General features: G+C 46.4%; 1 protein-coding gene across 6 annotated transcripts in view; it reads left to right on the forward strand.

The window, feature by feature from the left end:
- Window positions 1–18,119, forward strand: part of RBM33 (RNA binding motif protein 33) — a 1,526,085-nt gene that overhangs the window by 979,447 nt on the left and 528,519 nt on the right. For all 6 annotated transcript variants that reach the window (XR_011303311.1, XR_011303310.1, XM_069647955.1 and 3 more), the window contains one exon: window positions 8,428–9,063. Coding sequence is in view for 4 of the 6 variants with exons in the window: in XM_069647955.1 (XP_069504056.1) it covers window positions 8,428–9,063 (636 nt within the window). In the remaining 2 variants the exon portion in view is untranslated. The remainder of the gene's footprint in view (window positions 1–8,427; window positions 9,064–18,119) is intronic.

Raw genomic sequence — 18,119 nt, forward strand, 5'->3', positions numbered from 1 at the left:
GTTATTCGAAAAAGTCTAGGTATAGCCGCCATCTAGATCATCTACAGAAATGGTCCCAAGTAGAAATCTTCATTTAGGCCCAATGGGGTCATAGCATCCAGTTTGTGCATCCAATACAGTTCTCTTTGTGCCAACCTTTTGGCTAAGTCTCCTCTTGGAGATGCTCCAATTACCTCGACTATCGCAACCCTTAATTGCGAGATGTTATGGCCATTTTCTTTGAAGTGTCTAGCTACTGGAGATTTGACATTCCCCGTTCTTATGTTAGATTTATGTTCAGTCCATCTTTCTCGCGCTTTGCGTATTGTTTTCCCTACGTAATACTTTCCGCATGGACATTTTAGTGCGTAGACCACATTTCTACTTTCAAAGGTTGCAAAATCTATCAACATTATTTTCTTTCCACTGTAGGGGTGTCTGATATGATCACCTTTGATAAGGTTTGAGCAATGTTGACAATTGAGGCAGGCATACGTTCCTTTCTTTTGTTTCTTCAGGGTGGTTTGTGTAGTATTTTTGTTCTTTCTGCCCTGATGAGGCTGTCTCTGAAGTTCTTGCCCCTTTTATATGCCAGCAATGGCGGTTCAGGAAATAGTCTGATATTTGGGTCCGATTTTATGAGGTCCCAATTTTTGTTGATAACCCTTTTTACTTGGCAGCTTTGGATTGAGTATTTAAGGGTATGTATTTACCTTGTTGTCTCTTTCTTAGGTTTGTCTTGCAAAAGATTCTCTCTGATTATAGACCCTGTACTTAGTATTGCTTTGTCAAAGATTTCTTCTGGAAATCCTCTTTTCTTAAATCTTTCCTTCATAGTCACCTGTTCCGATTGTAATACTGTGGGATCTGATGTAATCTTTTTCAAACGGAGAAATTGGATGAATGGCGGATTGTCTTTAAGATGAAGAGGGTGGAAGCTTCCGAAATGTAGGTTTTCTATAGATATTTGTGATGAATTCTGTATTTTTCCTTTCAACTTGTAAATCCAAAAAATGGATGCTGGGTTTCCCAATCTCCAATGTAAATGTGATGCCCTCCTAGCAGTTGTTAAGGTATATCAGAAATTCTTGTAGTTCTTCAGTCGTTCCTTGCCAGATGCAAAAAATGCCGTTGATGAACAGTTTCCAAAATCTGATCTTGCTTTTCCAGGGTTCTTTGTCTAATACAAAATTGTGTTCAAAGTGAAACATAAAGATGTTCGCGTAGGGTGGTGTTACAGAGGAGCCCATGGAGGTGCCTGATATTTGGAGGTAGTATTTGCTGTTAAATCTGAAGGTTATTGTATAGTATGATTCTGATCAACTCTATTGCGAAGACTTTATGTATAAGAGTTTCATTCTGTCTGAGTAGGAACCATTCCAGGGCCTCTATACCCTCTTGATGGGATATCGATGTATATAGACTATTGACGTCTATTATTGCTGGCTTCAGTAATGTACCTTTGCGTTTTTTAAGCCACACAATCTATATAGCATCCAAATGACTAAGCAGAGAAGATTTTTTTTAATATCCAACTTCCAAATAGAGGTTCTTTTACAGATAGTAGATGGCAATTGAGACAGAATTAACTTGAGAATTGTTCAACGCTCTAAGCATTTAAACAGACTTATGTTGATGCAAATTAACCACTTATAGAATGATGTGAATCAAACTAGAATTAATGATTATACTTCAGAAATATACTTGAGTAAGATGTTTCTTTGCCGTTGCTTTGAATATTTGGTTACACCATGTTTAACATCTAAATTGACTAAGCGGACGGGATTTAACCTTACATACAGTTGGATCCGAAAGTTTTATTTTTCTACATTTGGACAACAATGGAGACACTAATACACCTAGATTGATCATACTCTTAAGAGTTCAAATATTAGGCAAGGTCTATGTGAATGTACAAATACTTATTGAATGATGAGAACTATAAGTACAAATGATGAACTAATCACATGATTGAACAATACCTTGATTTGGGTTACGTATCATTATAACAAAAGATAATTGTGAGTTTTTTTAATTTTCTAGTTTTTCTGCAGAACAAGTAATTGTATGCTTTTTGAAATATTTCTTTAGATATGGTTGAAATATTGAATATGCCCCTGAAGAAATGTTTTTCTCGAAACGCGTTGGGCCATTTTTGAAAAATAAAACTATATATGAATATTATAAAGAATTCTCTTGATGTCCATCATTGAAGACTAAAAATGGTCTGTTTGCTTAAATTGAAAATATTGAAGAACTTTGTAAAACAGCACACTCAGAGTGTGAACATAAGTCAACCTAAGTTGTTTGGCTCTAATATTGAACTTGTGAAAGTGTGCAGGTGACGGGAGTTCCTTCATTAGGAACTTATTCTGTCTTCATTTATCTCACAACCCTTATGCTAGGGTTGACTGTTATCTCCCCTGCACCTTACATTTATTAAAAGCATCTTTGCTACAAACATATACTAAATCTAAGGAATCATCAAAAATAGGAGTGCGTGGTGAAGATTACTGTAGATTAGTATCCCAGTTCACCCCAACCCTGACTGACCATGATGGCCATATATTTATTTTTGTACTAACATAATATAAAGATGTCCCCCCATTAGATCTAACGAAAGAGAATGATAGATGTATCCCTGGAATGTGCACCCTGATAAGCCACCTGAACCCATGAATCAGCCCACCTATTGTATAGTATATCTTATGATGATGACACCTGAACGCCTAGAGTTATGTACTACTTTTCGTATGATGTTAGAGTAACGATTTGCAGGATTTACAGGGCGTCATGAATTATAGTCAACACTGAATGAGTGTGTGGACACAAGTGCCAGTGGACTAGTGCAGTCAAGATGTATCAATCAATTACCGCCTGACCAGAGCTCCACCCTGATGAGTCCAGCTGACCTGCAAGCATCACAGTGACACAGCAAGGAGCCTCGCCAATCCTGAAGCGTCGCCCTTTCACATTCCATATGTCCCCCTTCCCACTGCCCAATCTCTTCGATTCTTGTATCCCTTAGTTCCCACGTCATAGGTGACGTGGTTTTATAACAAAATGTGCATGTTTGTTGATGTTTGACAGAGCGCTCTCGGAGTTTGCAGAGAGAGTTCTCTGCTTGCCCTATTTTGGTTTGGATAAACTTTTACCTTTTGATTTCACCCGCACTTGGTCCTGGCTTCATTCCCATTTGGGGTGTGTCCATTATTGACTCTCACTGGGGAGTTTTAAATGCCTTATTGGGGGACGCTGACTTTCACTCCCAAGCAGAGTAGCCCAGGGACTCTTCCGGGTGTTGCGTCGACAAACCCAAAGCCAGTAAGGCTACCGGCTCCCAGACGGTCCACAGAGGGACGATCCAGCTCATAGTCCGCTTTTGCACCAGGGTGCAAATGATCGTTGAGTTCTGCTTCCAGGAGTCAGTTGGAAGCATGCTCCAAAACGACTACCTGTTCTGTGGCTGAGGGCGTCCAGCCTACCAGAGCCATCTCTGAGGTTGGCATTTCTGCTTTAGGATCTGGGGCTAAGGAGTGCCCTTCCATGTCTGAGCCAGCACGTGAGGCGGTGCCTGTGCCATCCCCCCTCCCCCCCCCTCTCCTCTGTCCGGGTGTGGCGCCAGGCTCAAAGATAACATACCAGCACGCGGCTGTTAGGGAGAATTCCCAGAAATGTGCTAATTCCTTCCACCTTAAAGACCCCCAGCAACTTTGCTGGATTTTGAGGACTTGATTTTTTTAACCTGGAGAGAACGAGACTTTTTCCTACTCATGTATTTTAATGTGATTTTGAACTCTGTTTCTTTTGGTTGTGGAGTCTGACAAACTCCATAGGCATCATCTTTTACATTGTGTCACACAGCACCTGTGTTCAGGGGACAAGAACACCAGGACCGAGTGCGTCACCTTTAAGCCGGACCCGAAATTCCAGGAAGATCTTCAAGACTACCTCAAAGCAGGACTAACCAAGCCTGAGCCACCTTATCAGAGTGCTGGAGCCCAGAAGCAAGGAAACGTACACAAGGTGTCCAAGAACCGCAGTGGAGCTATTTGCGAGTAGCTGAAACCGTGAAGTGCCGCTGATCTGAAGTGTGCCCATTTCTGCCGCTGACCTTCAAACCGTAGTGCTGGAGTCCCCAGATGTCCTCCCTCTTGTCCCCACGACTGAGCCCCAGGAACAACAGGATCTGCAGGACTACATCAGGAAGAGAAGCCAGCTGGAATCTTTTCTTCAGACTCAAGGTACTTGTTGTGTGTAGCTTGCTTGCTCTCACTGGAGACTTGCATTTGCTGCCCTTTGCAGAGTTGCTTGCATCTTTGCTTCTCACAAGCCTCCCAGCTTGTGGCCCTACAGTGATTCTTTTAGTACAAACACTCTATTTAACATTGTGCAAGGCCTTTGTGCTATCCTCAAGAAGTGCCTCAGCTCCCCTAGACTTTGTTCAATTGACATTGGCTGTTTTGGCTCCCTGCAGACTTTTCTTACTCTCTGACTTTGTGTTTATCTGTCCCTCAAAAAGTCATACATACTTTACTTGTATAGCTAGGAAAGTGTTAACATACTTCTTTGGGGGGATTGTGAAGCACTTACCTGTTTGGAGAACCTTGTTATCTATTGTTTCCTTCCCTAACCTTTTCCTTTTGCCATAACTTCTGTAGTGAATTTAAGTGTGAAAAGTAATATATTCATGCCCACAGTGTCCTAGAAATTGAAGTCACCTCAGGGTGTAGGAAGTGTGTGAGACACATCCCAAAAGGCTATCTACTTAATTGAATTGAAATAATGTATTTTTGGAGTGTATTTAAGTGTTTCATGTTGCCCCCTTCTAAAGAAGGCTTATTTTAAAACGGACTGAAATCAGTAAATAATTTTAATCAAGAAACCTTGAGTATAAGTGTTATCTGAATACATGTCGCTGTGAATCTGTTACAACCCTACAGTTCACATTGCCCCCTCTTGAGATGAGCCTGGCTGCTCAGTCACTATACCAACTTGTGTAGTACAGGCCTATATCAAAGGTTGGGTTACCTATTGCTAAGAGGATAAGGCTGGTGTAGTCTCCCACAGGGTTACTACACACAATCTTGCCTCACAGTGGTGGTCCAGGCTGTGTCCTGTCTGGGTGTCCAGGATCAGCTGTTTTGAGCCTGTATCCGCAAACTAGCCGGATCCAATAATCTGACATCTGAAATGAATCTAGAAGGCCCAGCAATTTCAGGAACTACTACATTGGTCGCTGATTGTACCGGAATACAGGAGAGAGTAAACATACATGTTTTACTTCACCCACCCACGCCTCCATGGTGTTCTATAGACGTAAAGTCCTAGCCCTTTTGCTCCCTGGCCTATGCTTAAACGCTGGTATTTTGGTCTGCTAAAATGGTTGGATTGGGAGAGGGTCTATTAATTTTCCTCTTGTGTTTATTGTACTTTGGAACACTTACACACTACTTGTCTGCTGAAGCCTAAACGTGTTCAGCTACATAATACTTTTATTGGGAACTGTGACTTTTAGGGCACCATGCTCTTAGATTTATAACTAGGGAAGGATGTTTTAAGGTTAGTACCTTATTTCTCAAGTTTTGTACAGTGTTGCTACTCCTGTATTTTCTGCCTTGTTAGGGTAGATTTTCCTTTTTATGCACAATCTCCTCTACATGTGATTCCCCCAGCACTTTTTGAAGGACTACTGGATTTTTGGTTTGCTCTCCTGAGTGAGTGGGAAACCTTTTACCACACTCGCTCATTCCTTTATCATATCTCGGGGATGCTGTCATATTTCTTTTTATACCTCTTCTTGGAGTTATACTTTCCACGTTTTATGGCATCTGTCTTTTGACTTTTGCATCACACCACACACTCTGCAGGGTTGCTGGGAGCCCTTTGGGCTTCCCTTTTTATTTTCTGTTACAGGGGATAGTTGAATCTGTCCTATCTTTTCCTATAGAGAGCAGCACACCCTACCTTAAGTGCTAAGGGGCTTTCTCACTGCTCCTCTACCTTTTTGGTTACAGTGACAGGCTAACCTGATTGGCAGTGTTTTTATCCTACCTACTTTTGTGCAGTTTTTACTTCCAGGCTGTACTCATAACTGCAGTAGTGCACAGAAGGGTCACTATTCACTCAAAATGGTGACTGTTCTTTTTTTCGCCATTTGTTTGCTTGTCCCTTCTTGGTCCTCTTTCTGCTTTGCTAGGTGGAGGGAGGAGGGGAGGCAGCGGGGGTGTCCTGGTTTAACTTTGGTGTTAGGCAGGAATCTTTTGTGAAGCCTGCCAATGCTCCGGTGTGTCTGTGAGGACAGGAAACTGGGAAGGACTCCGAAACTCTGCTGTCCTTGGTCTTCTAGTGTGCATGCCTGAAACCAGTTCAAACTGAAAGGACAGCCGCCGCCCAGAGTTTGAATGGTGCGTGTGTGCTGATTGACTGGGGTTCATGCTTAAAAGGCATGAATCCTCAGGCTGAAGTCAAGCTGACCCCTGCAACTGAAGAACTGACGACTAATAGGTGCAATGTCCTCAGCCGCTTCCAGATGACAGAGATGCCTTCTGTGTAATCGCTGCTGCTTCACCCCTTCTTCCAAGCGTCAGGAGAATTGTGAAGAGGACTCTCCTCCCCTTTTAAAATGGTGGGACCAATCGGTCTTCAGATTACCTGCATTTCTAGCCATCCCGCGAGGAGCTGTGACCTTCACTGGCTGCAAACCACCAATACCCTGGGACCTGTCGCCGCTGCAGTGCATAGTCTTATGAAGATCAAAACCTTCCAAAACTTAGGTGAACTCCTTCCGGACCTCCAGAAGCAGGATTTCACTCCTTGAAGTTCCCTCACCAGAGTGCAGGACTGGGAAAGAGACAAATCGACCGGGTGGTAATCATTCTTCACTGGTGCTTCCCAAAAGGCGCTTAAATCATACTACCCTGAAGAATCCTTTGCTGGAAGTCTCTTCAATCGACTGCTGCTGCGAGATTCATCGTCTGCCTGACCAAGAATCCAGTGACTGGGTTTGCTGCTCTTCTTCACTCCTACGGTACTGTGAGATTTTTGGTAGAATTTAGCTAGAGTTGCTTTGCTGCCCCTTTGTTCCTGGAGTGCTGATACGTGCATTTGGGAGTTTGCCCCTATGTTTTCACCCAGGCCGAACGCCTGTAGGCCTAATGGTCGACTTCGTTCCTCTGGAACCTTTGAACAGCTGTACCTTAATTTTCTTAACCTCTAATCTGACTCTGAGACACTCATAACTAGATAGGGATGGACTTCTAAAGTGGTAGGTCTCAGTGAAATCATGGCAAAGCATTTATTTACCTTGTGTTACTTTACCTGAAACAGATATTCTGAAGTTATTACAAAGGATTTACCTACCTTTGAATTGCATACTGTCATTGTAAAAGTATTACATATTGATTTATTTACTGTGAATAATGCATTGGTTTTCCTAAAGTTATTTATTGTGCTATAGTACTTACCTTTTACCTTTTATCTTGGTGTGTGTGTATATATAAAATAAAAAAATATTTGTATATAACTTTGCATGTCTGGGTTTCTTTGGCCAATGTGTATACACTACCACCCTTTGTCCCTCGTAAGATAAGCCTTGCTGCGCAGCCATTGCTACCAACAAAAGTTGTGGGGTTCAGGTCTATACTAAGAGTTGTAGCCCTTTGTCCCTGGTGTTGGACTTGTGTAAAACTCCATAATAAGCCTATTAATTCTCAACTTGATTACTTGACTCTGTCCTTATTTGCTTGCTTTATTACACTTAAATTATCATGAAATCGTATTCCAACTGTATCTAATAGTGACGTGTTATTACTCTTAGCAGAGCACATCAAGATTAATGCATATAATAGTGGTGAATGTTTTAGTGTTACTTTTAATACATTTGTCTACGGCCTAAATCAATGACTGTAATTGTATACATGCTACCTAACTTGTATTTAAAGTACTTTGTGTGTGCTTATCTGAACCCTTCACCTCTCTCATACCCTTCCAAGTCTAAGCCTTGCCATTCAGACACACTATCCAGATCGTTTGGCAATCTAAACACCTGCATAGGCAACTGGTCTGTCACTGTAGTGACACCGAGTGGCAGTTACTGCCATGCTGATGATTCGTGCTGCCTGAGGTGTTGTCAGTTTTGCTTGCCGATATTCCAAGTTGTTTGGATACATTTTACAGAGCAACAAGGGTGTTTGGCCAGTGGGGGGTTTAGAGCACCTAGCAAATGCATCAATCTAGGCCAACCTCAGTGTCTAATATAAATAAAATTCTGCAGTCCTTCCCTTAAGTTTTAAGGAAAAGGATTATCCAGTAGAGTAGCCAATCCAGTCAATAACTTCTGCTACATATCGCATTTTATTGTTTCTATATTCGAGTCAGAACTGCAGTTAGTTGTTAGTCTACTACAGATATTTCAACATGTTTCATATTCTTCTTTTCTGTCCCCAGACTACAGAGGAGGATGAAGAAACTAGATTGTACCGTTTGAAGATTGAAGAGCAGAAGCGCTTAAGGGAAGAAATCCTGAAACAAAAGGAACTTCGCAGGCAACAGCAGGCTGGTGCTAGAAAGAAGGAATTGCTTGAAAGACTTGCACAACAGCATTCACCTTGTCCACAGTTGCTGCATCAGCAGGAAGTGCAAACAGCACAAATGTCTAACTGTAATCCAGCGGTACCCCATTCGGTTGCACAGGCTAGGCAAAATGTAAAAAACAGACTACTTGCTCAAAAGCCAGAAACTTTATGTACAAATTTACAGCAGAAAAACACACATTTTCAGCAAGCAGTTGCAACGAATTTGCAGCTTCCTGGACAGCAGAGAAAAACTGTGAAGCAGATAAGACCAAATAAATCAGCTTCTCAAAATTCAATTCAAACAGTTCAGAAAGTGGTGCAAGAACAGCCTGCTTTAACAGCAGCGGACAACCCAGTGCAGTCTCCTGCTAAAGCTCTTCTGGTTCAAGGGAATTCCCAGGAACTGAAATCTGGGGTCAAAAGGACAATAATGCAGAGAGCAAATAGTGGCAGTGGCGATGGACCACATGTTAGTGCCAAAGTTAGGGTGATCCAACTCTCCGGAGCGGTAAGTTTGAAGTATAGTCCATTACTTTGGTTCTGTTATGTTTGTGTGATTAATGGTAGTGAAACATCAATTAAATGCAAAACAACCTGGCTATGAGCAGTTGAGAAATGGTGCGTTTTACTGCCATTTATATATAGCTTGTGGTTCTGGACCTTTTTTTCCTAACACCACCAAATAATTCACAAGTCTGTCTCAAATGTTCTGCAGAATGCCTCTTAGTAACTGTGTGCCTCACTCACAGTATGTAATGACTTAAAATTCTAGTCAGTCCCTTGTCTCCCTAAAGTAGTACATTCTATTGGTATGCACAATATGTTGTCCCTTTTTTTGGTAAAAGGAAGCTTTTAATCCAGTTTCTTAGAGGTCTGGAATCCCCAGCATAGGTGTTTGGCGATTTAACCTGCCTTCCAAGACTAACAAGCACATGCATTTTTGTTACCAGGTTGAATTAACTTTAATATATAACATTCGAAGCTGTCGAAGAACAATACATGTGGTTCAAAAAGTCTTATTTAGTAAAAATTGCAAGATGTGTTTTTCTGGTAGACTACAAACCTTTTGTACTTTTATTTCTTAGAACTCTCTTTACCTTTTAGAGCTCTCAATAATATGGTACTGACACATTAAGAGCTCTGCTTCCTTTTGCACACCCCGAAAAAGTCACTTGGCACACATAAATATGCTCTGCTCAATGTATACCCTGCCTGTAATCAGCTCATTTATTCGGGTTTTCAATGTTGGCAGAAAAATGTATTTTTTAGAATTCCGCCACCACTCTTGCCTCATCTGAGAGGAAGATGCACAGTACCTATCCACATCTGTGCGTTGCTGGTGTGAGCTGCACACATACACCTTTGTGCTTGAAGATCATCCAGTGGCAGAGCAAAACTTCTTTCTTCTTCAGAAAGAGGAGGGGAAAATATCTACCCTTGGATGAATTTTCAGAGGCTGATCACGCGCTCTAGGTCTGTGGGGGTGTTAGGGCGATTTCTACAAAGTCCTCTTGTTGGGGCTGTAAAACCATCTGACCTAATGCCAAAGCAGCATTCCATCCAAAAGAAAAGCCAAAACACCTCTAAAAATTGTATGTTATTTGATATTTGTGTAGTGCCTACTGCCATTTCTATGGCTTCGAAACGCTGTGGTGGTTAAATGCCTTTCGGAAGACCGTTGTCTGCAAACATGAAAATAAAGAGCATTACATTACATTGCATGCAAATAGCAATTGGAACTTGGCGACCCTTCAATTACTAGGAGAGATGACTAGTTTAAAACAATTATAAAAATCATGCAATGTGTTGCGCTCAGACGCAGAGATGACTGCTATGTCAGTGACTACGTGACAGTTGGACCAAATCTTTTGTGGGACTCTGCTGTATTCTACAAATTGCAGCGCAAGATGTGCAATGGGTATTATAAATATGCACACTGAATAACATGCGGTCACATCCAATTGACATGCACAATTCTCAGATATGTCAAAGATCCTTTCAAAACATGTCCTCTTGTCTGTACCATCTGGTTATTGTAGTACAAATGTTGTATATCTGCTACAGACGAGATGGCCTTGATACATAGCCATCTATAGAGAAAAATTGAGAAAAACATTGCCTCCTCCATGACCTCACCAATCTCCAAAAAGCCTGGTGCTCAAGGGGAAAAAACACTTTATGTCCAACCCCCGATTTGCCCACCCAACACCCCAATTGATTCCCCGATTATCCATTTTTGCTGGCCGGAAGGGTCCTGTGCATCTGACCTTGGGCTAGTAGGAATTCTGTGAAGTATAATGCTCCTGTTAAGACCCTGTAATCCCCCTTGCACCACCACAAGCCTAATGCTAAACCACAAGCACAAAGGCAACACAAAATCAACATGCGCGCTTGGCAGTTGCATCCTCGACACATTGCAACACATGTCCCCCATTGTAGGAAGTTGCAGAAGAGGGAAATGGGAGAACAATGAAAGGCAGCCGGCAACAACGATTGGTATTTTCACTGTGTTGTATACATTTTACAACAACATACCATATTGTTGTAAATAATAGTTGAAAGGAGAGGGGGGGAGTATTTACTGGGTAGACAGTACAGTACTTACTCTTTTGAATAACATGCCACCTTATCTTGTTTGGTGGGTTTGGGCTTTCAGGATGGGAGGGATCTCAAAGCTCCAGCCAAAGAAAGCAGTGTGTGTGGCAGGGCACAAGCTTTCTAGGTGTTCTCTGCTTGCATTGTCTTGGAGCAGTCCAGTACTGACTCAGTCATAAGTCATATAGTAGAACATGTCATTGGCTTTTAAAAACACTGTCCTTTTGTCCAGGCTTCTGAGACTTTAGTTTGCTAATTGCAACATCCCCATTAGGTCAGGCAAGCTGACAGTGAGGTGCAAACCGGTAGGAGATGGAGAGGTGTGGGAGGGGGTTTTATGAAAATAAAGGTCTCTCGAGCCCCAGGAAAGTCTTCCATACATTACTTTATGCATGTGGTGGAGCAGTTAGTCCTATCTTCAGGAGGAAAGGTCCACTGGTAGGGAAGGTCAGTTAACCAAAGACAGCACCCAACACTGGTATAATGAAAAATATATGTATACGGTTCGAAATTGACTGGAGCTACCTTTAGATTCCCTAGATTACAAACATATCTAAATGGCATTAACTGTGTGTTTTGGAGTGTTAATTAATGAGCATTTTTACATTTCTAAAATACATTTAAAGCATAATGGGCTGTATATAATAAGCAAACTGTTATAGTATTGATCTCATGTGCGAGGTGTAGCTCCTGGTTACTAAGAAATTACGGATGCCCATTTTCTACTTTTAGCTGCTGCTCATCAAATCCTTAGTTCGGTCCATGATACACTTTATTAAAGGAACGCACACACAATCAATCTGGTCAAAAATAAGTACTTTAGGCACATATAACACAAGATGGAACTTGGGTAGATATAGAATCATAACAGTAAATGTCAACAGGGGTGTGGAATTTTTGAAAAATCTACTTGCCCAAGAGTCAAGCTGTTATACAAATATACTTGTCCTGTAGAAATATCTACTTGTCACACTGTGCCATACATTTATTAAATATGGTACACAGATGCAACATGCTATTTTATATTTGATAACTATCAAATATACAAAACAGATATATGAAATGAATGCAACACAGCATGTTCAGCTGTAACTAAAAGTTGGTCTATCAAAGTGTGGGGCTTTATAAAAAGTAGGGTCCACCACGGACAAAATAAATGTATCAGGGGACAGAAATACATGTTGCAAGCTCCCAACCAGCCATAAAAAGCCACTTGGCACCTCCATTCTGTACATAGACACAACACACAATGTATTTATTACTCGCCAAGAATCAATTATCACAAGCCAATGTCCAGTAAAAATGCAGAACGCACATTTTGCACCCAGGTATACATGACTTGGCCTGCATAATTAAGTGCTTAAGCTGTTCTGAGTAAAACAAAAAATGCCTTTTTTCACCGAAACAAAACAAATCTCCAGAACACATTTTCTAGCACATCCATGCAATGGTCTGCATTAGGGGGCTATTATGCAGTTTTCTTTTTGATTGACTTTTGTTGCGTTTGACAACGAGAGGAAAAAGGCGCATTGAGCTTAAATTTCAAGATGGTAGGTTTGATAACTAGTACTAAAACTGAAAAGGGTGTTATTCTGGTTTTGTGTGTTTAAGTTTGGGGTCTCGGCAAAGCTGAAAGAAGCTTTAAATTATTACTGCTCTTTCAGTCACAGCATTTTCACATGATCACTACTACAGATCATGTGCAATCAATTGAAAAACTGAGGTGGTGCATGAACTGAACATACAACATGTACATGCATAAAAATATAATAGTCATTCTGATGTTGGTTAATCTGCTTAGAATCACATGCTGTGCATAGGTGCGACATCCAGTGGTCACTGCGGAGTATTGCATTTTGTTTTTCGTAGTCGAAAAGGGGACATCGACAAGGCGTGTCTGTAACACTATCCCTATAGTGACGTGCGTTGTACCCATAATCCCTCACGCGTCGAGGTCCCTCAGATTGTTTTTTTCCGCCCAGCTTCTGGTCGCCTTACGCGGAGCTCCTAGAGACACATTGCAAATACTTACTACGGACCGCAGTCCTTAATTTTACTTATTATATTGTGAAAGATCCCTCCCCTCGACGTTAGCTGTGAAGCTGTTCCTCCGCCAAGCAAGTTTTCGACGGAGGGGAAGAGACGGAGGAGATCCTTCGGCGCTGCCGAACACGTGGCCTGGCCTCGCCGGCCAACATACACTAGGGAGAGGGGGGGGTTTGAACTTTTATCTTCTCCAGCATGGGGTCTGGCATGGATTCACATGCTCATGAATATTCCCCGTCGTCAGGCTGGGAATCCTCGGTATAGAAAAAACCAGTATCAGTTTCGTTTCTGGTCTGTCTTTCGTAGTAATAACCAATCACTGGTCTCTGCGTCATACTGACCACAGCCAATGACTGCCCTCTACCTAAGCACCGCCTCTGCCAGCCATCTTCAGATTTTTACCGCACGTTCATGTGTTGGGATCCTCGTGCTATTTCTCATGAGCGTTAGTGCTAATTTTTTCACGTTTTTTCTCAAAAACTTCGTTTTTTCGGTCAAAAGAGCCTCAAGCTCCACCGACTCTCCATCCGATTAACGGGGACCCGTGTCGGATTCGTCTGCGCCCCTCAAGGGTGAAGATTTAGTCGAGCTACGCTTTTGGAGGACTCCAGAAGTTTCTCAGGCCCGGTCATGGCCCAGGAGAAGGGAAGCTCGACGCCCGGAAAGCTGTTCAGGGTCTTCCCTGGATGCCAGCTGCAGAACGTCTTCAAGGAGGACGAACACTCTTTTTGTCTTTACTGCCTACATGAGGACAAGACGCACGTGGAGAAGGACTGTGCTTTTTGCGGCAACATGTCGGAGCGGACCATGAAGGACCGCCATCAACGTCTCGCCAACTGGCTGGAAGGGAAGAGCCCGTCCGGCGAGAAGAAGAGGAAGAAATCCGAGCGGTCTTCTAAGACCTTTGAGGACGCCCCGGCGACGGGGGTCCAACATAAGGCCAAGCACCGCGAGTCCGCTGGCACCGGGAGCGCCGAACGGTGGGGCTCTACGGGCGGCAGGCTGGGCGCACCCTCCCCGGCACCATCAACCACGAGCCAACGCTCTGGGTCGGGTAAGAGGAAGGCCGAGCACCCGGCGAGGCTCCTGGAGAGGCCCCGGTCGAGCTCAAAGGCGGAGGGGGAGCGAGGCAGTGTCCCCCCCCCCCTCAAGGATAAGGCGGTGAGCGCACCTAAGGTGTTGAAGGCCTTAATCCATCCGGCCAAGCCCTCTATCGAAACTGTCGCGGCGGCCCTGGCTCAGCCTGTGGAGGCTACACCAGTGGTGGCGACCTCGGGGCTCAGAGTCTCCCTGCCACCTCGGAGGGAGTCCTCTTTTGTGCCCATCGATAGGACCCCCATGAAATCCCCCGTGGGGAAGAAAAAGGGGGGGCAGGGCGTCATCGTAGATTAGGCCTCAACCTCGGAGGAGGAGCTGGTCGAGGTCTTAAGCCACGGCCTCGGCGTGGAAGAAGACCGGCCTGTCGGGATGGATCCCGACGCAGGTGACGACGACATCGTCGAGGGTACCGACGGGGCCCCTGATCGCCCGTCGGATTCCCCTCTGCCAGCGCCGCGAGACAACTCGGCGGCCATTTTGTTGGCTATACAGTCCTTATGCTCAGAGATAAGGACGAGACTACCGTTGCTGACGGAACCTCTCCCGTCGGGGGACCCAGAACCGGGACTTTCTGGTGTTCCCCCTACCAAGAAAAGAAGGATCCACCCTCCGCCTCCTTTTCAGCCGTCGCGCCCCTTCCAGCCCTCCTCCCCGTCCACCCGAGGGGATGATACGGGGACTGACACGGCAGCGACGGGTACGGACGACGAGGTATACGACGAGGATGTACCGTCGTCGCCTCCCACCAGGGCTTCTCCGCCCGACGAGATTGGATCGTTCCACTCCATGATCACCAGGGCATCCAAGTTTTCCAACTCTGCCCTGCGGAGAAGAAGGAAGGTTTCCTTTATCAGCGGCGCGATGCCAAGAGGAAGACGGTCCTCGCAGTGCCTCTATTGGACATTTGGGATGAGGGCCTCACCCTCCTCAAGAACCCTTCCACGACGCCAGCTAGAAGAGACCGGTACGAGAAAAAGTACCGGGTCCCGGACACGGCCCCCCTGTGCCTCCGGGCGCAGCCTACCCCGGACTCTGTCGTCTCCGCGGCGGCCAGGAAAAAAGCGGGGGGGGTGCGGCCTCCACATCGACTTCCCCACCGGACGGCGAGGGAAAGAAATTGGACGCTATGGGACGCAGAGTCATCTCGTCTGCAGCGACGACGATTAAAGCGGCCAACGCCTTGGCTATCGTGGCCCGCTACGACAGGGAGCTCTGGTACAAACTGGCTCCCCTGCTGGACTTCTTGCCGGACGACAAGAGGGCAGAGGCCCTGGAGATCCTGCAGGAAGGTGAGGTGGCTTCGGACCACGCCATTACCGTTGCGACGGACATCGCCGACACTGGGTTCCGCCAGTTGGGCAACGGCGTTTGCCTTAGGCGGTGTGGATGGCTCAAGGCTACGGACTTCCGTCAAGACGTTCAGACCAGAGTCCTGGACATGCCCTTCGATGGGAACAACCTGTTTGGGAAAACAGTGGACGATTCCCTTCAGGCCATTAAAGCGGACACCGAGACGGCCCGGGCCCTTGGAGTTCTGCAACGACGACGGACGCCTTTTCGGAGCAGCGGAGGCAAGGGCGCCTCCAAAGGTTCCAGCGGCGGTTTCTCCACCTACCGTCAAGCGGCCCGCTCGTCGTCTCAGGAGGCCTACAGAGGACGAGGCAAGTCTGGCGGACCCCGCCGTCGTCGCCAAGGAGGTCAAGGCGGCAAAGCCTCGTCGAAGCAGGATTGAACCGGCCGTGGGGTCGGGCCCCCACCGAAGCACCCCGGTGGGAGGCCGGCTGGCGAGCTTCGTCAGCGTGTGGGAGTCCATCTCCACCGACCGTTGGGTGCTGGACGCCTTGGCCCGGGGCCACGCGCTCGAGTTTCAAAGAAGGTGTCCGCGCGTCCCCCCCGTGGCCAGGAAAGAACTTCACGTCCCTCAACTTCTCCTGGAGGTAAAGGCGATGCTCAGGAAGGGCGCCATCGAACTCGTCCCAAAGAGGCTTCGGGGCTCCGGAGTTTACTCGAGATACTTCCTCGTGAAGAAGAAGACAGGGGGATGGCGCCCCATCCTGGACCTGCGACGTCTGAACAAGTTCATCAAGGCGCAAAAGTTCCGGATGGTCACCCTCCAGCACGTCCTGGGTCAGCTGGAGGAAGGAGACTTCCTGTCGTCGTTGGATTTGGAGGATGCCTACTTCCATATTCCCATCCTAAAGGGGCACCGAAAATTCCTCAGGTTTGTGGTCCAAGTGTGTCATTACCAGTTCAAAGCCCTCCCCTTCGGACTACGGTCGGCACCCAGGGTGTTCACCAAGTGCCTCGCACCGGTGGCGGCGCAGCTGCGCCGCGAAGGGATCCACGTCTACCCCTACCTGGACGACTGGCTCATCCGAGCCAAGACGAGGGAGCTCGCCGTGGTTCACACGGCAAGGACCGTCCAACTTCTCACGGACTTGGGATTCTCCGTGAACTACACCAAATCCCACCTGGTACCCGCGCAAGACACTCTGTTTCTGGGAGCGAGGCTCAACACAGTGTCCCTTCTGGTCTCCCCGTCGGAGGAGAGGACCAGGACCATCCTGGGCAAGCTGCAGCGGATGTTGGTGGCCGACGCGGCCAAGGTGAGGTCCATCAAGTCCCTCCGTGCAGTGTTTTGGGCCCTCAGGTCCTTCCTTCCGTCCCTCCAGGGCAAGGTGGTCAGGATCTTCACCGACAACACCACCACCATGTTTTACATCAGGAAACAGGGCGGAACCAGGTCCCCAGCACTGTCCAAGGAGGCGCAGGACCTGTGGCATTGGGCCGTCGCCCAAAGGATATTTCTGGTGCCGTTTCATCTGGCAGGGATAAAAAACACCATCGCCGACTCGCTCAGCAGGGAGCTGCGCTCGTGCCACGAGTGGGAGCTACGGCAGGATCTAGTGGATCGCCTCTTCCGACGGTGGGGCACACCCCAGATCGATCTGTTCGCGACGGCGACGAACTCCAAGTGCCTGAGGTTCGCCAGCAGGTTTCCCTAGGCGAGGAGCATGGGCGATGCTTTCTCGTTCCCCGGGGAGGGCCTGTTCCTCTACGCGTTCCCTCCTTTGCCACTGCTAATCCGGCTCATCAACCAGCTCAAGAGGTCACGGTGCAGGATGATCCTCGTCGCACCTGCGTGGCCGAGGCAGATATGGTTCCCGGACCTTCTGGACTTGTCAGCGTCCCCGCCAATCAAGCTGCCGGTGGACGCGGATCTACTCTCCAGGGAAGGAGGCGCCATCCTCCACCACGACCCGAAATCGCTGAACTTGCAGGCCTGGCTCCTGCAGCGCTATAGTTTGGGGGATACGACATACCGGCCGACTGCAGAGAGGTTCTTGCAAAGGCCAGGGCGTCCTCTACTCTTAAATGCTACGGACACAAATGGAAGAGGTTCTCTGTCTGGTGCCACGCACAGAAGATTAACCCTCTACGGATTACGGCTCCCCAAGTACTGCCGTACCTGCTGACGCTGGCCAAAGCTGGACTGGCACACGCGTCCATCAAGATTCATCTTGCTGCGATCTCCCGATACACCAGAACCACGGGGCGGACGTCCTTGTGGTCTCATCATCTGGTGAAAGAGTTCATGAAGGGACTGTTCAGATCGTTCCCGCCGGTGAAGGCTCCGGCCCCGGCGTGGGAGCTCAACGTGGTGCTGACCAAGCTCATGGGACCTCCGTTCGAGCCTCTGCACTCGGCTCCGTTGAAATTTCTGTCGTGGAAAACAGCGTTTCTTGTGGCCATCACCTCCGCACGATGAGTGGGGGAGATCCAGGCCCTTTCCTGCAAGGCCCCGTACTTGACTTTTCACGACAC

This window comes from Ambystoma mexicanum, chromosome 2q (assembly GCF_040938575.1).
Source record: "Ambystoma mexicanum isolate Mex_15411 chromosome 2q, UKY_AmexF1_1, whole genome shotgun sequence".
Lineage (NCBI taxonomy): Eukaryota > Metazoa > Chordata > Amphibia > Caudata > Ambystomatidae > Ambystoma > Ambystoma mexicanum.